This window comes from Microtus ochrogaster, chromosome 1 (genome assembly GCF_000317375.1).
Source record: "Microtus ochrogaster isolate Prairie Vole_2 chromosome 1, MicOch1.0, whole genome shotgun sequence".
NCBI lineage: Eukaryota > Metazoa > Chordata > Mammalia > Rodentia > Cricetidae > Microtus > Microtus ochrogaster.
In genome coordinates this window covers 61177939-61184220 of record NC_022009.1, presented here as the reverse complement: position 1 = coordinate 61184220, position 6282 = coordinate 61177939, and the positions used below count along the sequence as shown (strand labels likewise).

General features: G+C 43.4%; 1 protein-coding gene across 1 annotated transcript; it reads right to left on the bottom strand.

The window, feature by feature from the left end:
* Positions 1–3688: 3688 nt before the first annotated feature.
* Gpr33 (G protein-coupled receptor 33) lies at positions 3689–4708 on the bottom strand. The gene has a single exon (XM_013347164.1). The coding sequence runs from the start codon at positions 4706–4708 to the stop codon at positions 3689–3691; it is 1020 nt and encodes a 339-aa protein (XP_013202618.1).
* Between the last annotated feature and the right edge of the window lie 1574 nt (positions 4709–6282).

Genomic DNA, 6282 nt, shown 5'->3' with positions numbered 1-6282 from the left:
CGCCCTCTCCAGCCCCTGAGACCTCCAGTGGGTGACCTCACGCCCTCTCCAGCCCCTGAGACCTCCAGTGGGTGACCTCACGCCCTCTCCAGCCCTCTTCCTCCTCCACCCTACCCCTTTGTATTCCTCCTCCTCCTGCTCCTCCTCTTTCTTCTTTTTGGCTACTAACCAACTCCCAAATGAAGACATGGAGGCTTCTTCTTATAAGTTTTTATCTTAGCTCTTATTTCTTGCTAGCTCTTATAACTTAAATTACCCTGTTTCTCTTTGGCTTCGTTTTGCCTCAGGTTTTTTTTTTTTAACCTTTTTTCTGTATATCTTATTTTCATTGCTTCTTCTGTCTGGCAACTGCCTGGCTTCTGGCCCACGGTGTGTTCCTCTCTCTCTCCCTCATTCTCTGCTCCTTGGAGCCTAGAGTTCTTACCTATTCACTCTGCCACCAGCCCTGCCTATCCCTCTCTTTCCTAGCTATTGTCCGTTCAGCTTTTTATTAGACCAACCAGGTGCTTTGGAAGGCAAGGCAAGGCAAAACAAATGCAACCCATCTTTACAGCGTTAAACAAATGCAGCATAATCAAATGTAACACATCTTTGCCTAGTTAAAGTAATATTTCACAACAGGAACCTGCGTTTACCTAAAGGAAAAACTTGGAATATCTGGCCACAGCGCCTGGCGAATTTATTGTTATCTAATACATCCCGATTCTGTGGCAAGACATAAAAAAGTTCACCTGTGTTTCTGTCGCAGCACACTCCCTTAACATGCTTGAGGAAGGGCACTCTCAAGATCCCACACACAAAATGCCGACTTCACACTCCCTTAACAAGCTTGAGGAAGGGCACTCTCAAGATCCCCCACACACAAAATGCGGACTTCGAAGCTGGTTAAGAACTGCTTTCATAGCCGGGTGGTGGCAACACACACCTTTAATTCCAGTACTCGGAGGTAGAGGCAGGCGGATCTCTGTGAGTTCAAGGCCAGCCTGGTCTGCAAGAACTAGTTCCAAGAGAGTCTCCAAAGCTACAGAGAAACCATGTCTCGGAAAAATAAAACAAAAAACAAAAAGAACTGCTTTCATGTGTTTATCCAAACGCTAATAAGCATTCGTGTCCGACGCCCAGCCAGGGGTGGAGGGGGTCTGCTGTTTTCTCTTGTGAAGCTCAGAATGCAATGAAGAGAAAAGCAATGCGCCTTCATTCGAAAGCTTACTTCTCTCCAACTATACTCCTGTCCTCCTGCCTCTCAGTGGGGGAACGACAAGACGTTAATGGGGAACCATTGCTTGGAAAGCTGGGGCTAAATTCGACTGGGATACTGTCCCCTAATTTGTGAAGTGAAGACAAGGTGCGCAGTACCGCAGATTTGTCACAGGATGACTTCTCAGAGTCCGGTCTCCTCTGGGCCAGATTGTTCCTCATCAGCGGAGAGTGTTTCTTCCAAACACCCCTCCCATCTGGCTCTCAGCCCTCTTTTCGGTGGTATATCGATCGCCTTTGGGGCCTACGAGCTTTGCTGGAGACCTGACCTGCACCGTTAGTCGTATTTCCTTTTATTTAAGGCCACAATAAAAGTGTCTAATATCTTAAATACTGTGTCGAGCCACATTCTGCCGGGCGTGAAGCTGATGAGAGAAGCGCCCATCAGCCTGCGAGTGAAACTCTCCCTTTTAAAAAGGCACGTTTGCATTTTCGTAGCAACCCTTTAGTGCAAATTAACTTGTAATTGGCAGAATGTGTAAACTGGTTTTCGTGAGGGGAGGAGGAGCAGAGCTGCTCCCTAATTTTCTGTGGTTAGGAGTCGCTACTCCGAGAGTGTTGTGGTCTCACAACGCCACTTAGCTTCCCTCCTTGAAGTGATCACGCTGAAAGACTGTTATGTTCACGTCTGTGAACGTCTCTCTAGCCGCTCCTTTAGCCAATCTGTACGCTCTACATGGTGACTTGCAACCATCTGTAACTCCAGTTCCTGGGGTTCTGACACCCTCTCCTGACGTCCACAGACCTATATGTATGTGGTGTACATACATGCATGCAGAAAAACATGTTTACACATAAAAAACAAATTTTAAAAAATGCTAAGGATCACAGGTGCACTGCATTACTAGGGCGACAGTAACTTTAGAAGAAAATCACTAGGTGGTGATGACGTTGTATAGACACAGAAGTTTTTACAGTTGACATAGGAAATGGAATACAATACAAACTGTAAATGGTTCCTAAAAAATTAAACCTGGAATTCCCCCTGGAGCCAGTAGTTCCTCTCTTTGGGTATGTACCTCCAGAAATGAGAACAAAGGCTCAGATACTTGTACACAAATATTTGTAAGTAGCATTATTTACAATAGTCAAAAGATGAGAATAATAGACTACTTTGGAGCCTGTCCTGGAACTAACTGTGTAGACCAGGCTGACCTCGAATTTACAGAGCTCCGCCTGCCTCTGCCTCCCAAGTGCTGGGATTAAAGACGTGTACTACCATTGCCTAGTTTAGATTAGATTTTTAAAATGTGCATTTATACATAATGGAAAATAATCCAGACATGGAAGAAAAGGAAGTCCTGAAATACTATATAATGTAGACGGGCCTTGGGGACATGCTAAGTGAAGCAAGCCAGATACAAGAGGACAAACGTGAGTTCGCTTAGGTAGACTCTCTCTCTCTCTCTCTCTCTCTCTCTCTCTCTCTCTCTCTCTCTCTCTCTGCAGTAGGAGAACTCACAGAGACAGAGAGCCTGGGGTGCTAGAAGGGAGATAGAGTACTTAATGAATATAGAGTTTCTCTTTGAAGAGACAAACTCTTTTTTGTTTGTTTGTTTTTTTTTGAGATAAGGTTTCTCTCAACTACTCTGTAGACAAGGCTGACGTCAAACTCACAGAGATCCACCTGCCTCTGCCTCCCAGGTGCTGGGACTAAAGTTGTGCATTATTACCGCCCAGTCGGTTGAGGGAAACATTTTCAACAATAGACAGTGGTAATGGTTTCACAACCTTATAAATATAATGCCAATAAAGCACAAAGTAAATGGTGGAAATGCCAGACTTTATGCTTCATATCTTTTTACCATAAGCAAAAAAGAATTCAAAACAAAACAAAAAATGAAAACCACAGTTCCATCATGACCAGTTGCTTATTTCCTTGGGTATGCTTTACTTTTTTTTTAAAATTAAAATTCTAAGTTACATTTTACTGTGTGTGCGTGCCTGCATGCATGCATGAGTGTAGGTCAGAAGACAACTTGCAGGGGTTGGTTCTGTTCTTCTACCATGTGGGTCCCAGGAATCAAACTGAGGTTTTCAGACTGGCGACAAATGCCTTTACCTACTGGGTCACTTTGTCAGCCCATTGACACTGTTTGAATGTTTACAGATCTAATTAGAACAGACTAGAAGACATCTAACTACAGGATATATAAAATACCAAAATCAGCTGATATAACTCTAGTGGTATAGTTGACAGAGTCCATGTTTATTTAAGGATCCAGAATTAATTTTAAAAATATAAATTTTATTATTTCTGTGCATGGGTGTGAGTCTGGCATGTGGGTGCCCGCGGAGGCCAGGAGAGGATGTTAGATTCCCCAGGAGCTGGGGGCTACAGGCAGAAGTGAGTGTTGGGAACTGAATGCCAATCGAAGAGCAACAAGGATTCTTAACCAATGCCATCTCTCCAGCCCAAAGGATCCAGAATTTAAATTTCAGTTTCTGAGTTTAGGTTTTGTGCCCTTTCTGTAGAAGAATCATCACTGAATGTTGACTTGAACAGAGCAAGAGTAGACTTCTTGAAAACCTTGAAATTCTCCCCCGTGAATAAATAGAGAATCGGAGAAAAGACAGTATTGAAAGTAGCGGTTGCCACCGTAAGTACCAGAATCACCTGTAGAAGTAGAGACTGGTTCATGGCGAGGACCAAGGCACTGTAGACATGGTAAGGCATCCAGCACACAAAGAAAGAGATGACGGCAGTCATCATGACTTTGAAGGGCTTGCTGGATTTAAATAGTCCCTTCTCTCTCATCTTGGTAGCCACTCTTTTGTAGCAAAAGACGATGACGAGGAAGGGCAGAAGGAAGCCAAGAAGAAAGCGACCGAGGAAACAGGCTGCGTGAATCCATCCCCTTAATGTTTGCTTGTCTTTGTTCTCCCAGTTAGTGGACACAAGGCAGTTGTTTTGGCATACCATTCTCCCTTTCTGGTCATCATTCGTCTCCCTGAAAACCAAATAGGGCACGCTGAGGATAGTGGCAGAAATCCAGACTCCCAGGACTATTCTGAAAGCCCAGCGCAGGCTTCGGTGTTGCTGGGACCACACTGGGTGAAGGGTGAGGAGATATCGATCAACACTGATGGCAGAGAGGAAGAAAACAGAGGCAAACATGCTCACAGACAAAGTGCTGTTGAATACCTTGCACAAAACAATCCCAAAGGGCCAGTGATTGTTCTGAAGGTAGGAGACGCCCAGAAATGGCAGAACCAACATTGAAATAAAATAGGAGAGAATGAGATGAAAAAATAACAGAGTATTGACAGTCCTTTGCATCTTGAATTTCAGCATCCACAGATAGAGGCCGTTGCTGATGGTACCCACTATAAATGACATGAACAAAGAAACAGCAACGATTATTTTGGGGACAGGAGTTGGAATACCAGTGCTGTTGCTTACTAAAGTAGAGACATTGATCACATAACCAGAAGAGTTGATCCGATCCATAATTACCTATGGAGGGAGGAACAGAGGAAAGAATATCAACAAGGATTAAATGGAGAAATTAAAGTAGGAATTTTGGTCTAACAGTAGTCCAAAGGGTCATATTTGAATAGTGGCAAGCATAGTATTTCTATAATAATACTTATAAATTATTTTACAATACCTATTCTATTTTTATTAACAGGAATAAAATCAGATCACTCTTATTTTAAAAATAGAAATGCTTCAGATGACAAGCATTAAATAAACATTAATAGTACTCCTCCCAGAAACAATTGCATTTTCCTAAGCATAAGATGCTACAATTAGATTTATCTCATAACCTAGTTATCTAGTATTTAATGGTTAGTGTATAACAGTAAGGACTGACCTTCATAGAGGGGTCTGGAATCACCACAAGATTATCAAGTGCTTCTGACTTATGGATAAAAGAAGAACATGTGCTTTAGGAGACAGGAAGTAATTTCTTTCTTGGGGAAGTGAGGAAAGAGAAAGAAGAAAAGGAATTCACATTTATCCAATATTTGTGAAAGCCAGAATATTCCTATTAAAATAATTTCTTTGATTTTCCAGAAAGTCTATGAGGCAAATCTTTTTTGTTGTTTTTTTTCTGTTCTGTTGAGACAGGGTCTTATAGAGCCCAGTTTCGCCTCGAACTTGCCATGTAGCCAAGGCTCACCTCGAGCATCTGATCCTCCTGATACCACATCCAGTGTGCTGGGATTACAGGTGTGGGCTTCCCCTTACAACATTGAGCAAACTTCTAAGCAAGGAGAAAGTGGGTCTTAAATGGTTAAGTGTCCTCTGACCATCTTCCACCATGCCTCCACGGGGCATGTGGGGAGCCCTACCACTCTCTGATGCTCTCTAGGAAAACTGATAATTCATGGGAAGTGTCTTTGATAATGTGTCTTGTATCCCTGCATTTAAATATCAAAGTATTTAAGAATATTTAGTTTCTTGAATAATGGCTCCTGTAGTGTCAAGAATGCAAATCTGAGAATGATTTAAAAGATAGCTGTTCTTACAAAGGTCCTGGGGCCTTGAGAAGAGGTGGAGGGAGGGAGGGAGGAGGGAAGTGACTTTAGATACAGGAAAAAGCCAGGAGGCTTGCAGAAATCCTGGATAGAAGGAAGGATGCTGGCAGAGATTAGCTCAGGATGTCAGTGCAGGTATTTTCTAATGCTCAGCTTTAGCCCAATTGTGTGTTTTGTGTGTAAAGTGCGCCTTCGCCTTGTTAATCTACCATTACCTTGTGTTTGGGACTGTATTGGGGAGCAAAGGAACAGAGCTCAGGTTCCCAGTTTGGAATGAGGAGAGATGAAGAGAAAAGAAGAGCTGCTAAGACTGAGGGGTGTATGGTGGAAAGGGTAGAGGTACTGGGGGTCCCTGGAGACTCCCCAGCACCTCACCTGTGTGTGTGTGTGTGTGTGTGTGTGTGTGTGTGTGTGTGTGATGTACATGGTGGAAAGTGCAGAGATGCTGGGGGGATCCCTGGAGACTCCCCAGCACCTCACCTGTGTGTGTGTGTGTCATGTACATGGTGGAAAGTACAGAGATGCTGGGGGTCCCTGGAG

Excerpts from the sequence above, each read along its gene's own strand:
- Gpr33 (XM_013347164.1), bottom strand. The coding sequence starts at position 4,708 with ATGGATCGGATCAACTCTTCTGGTTATGTGATCAATGTCTCTACTTTA.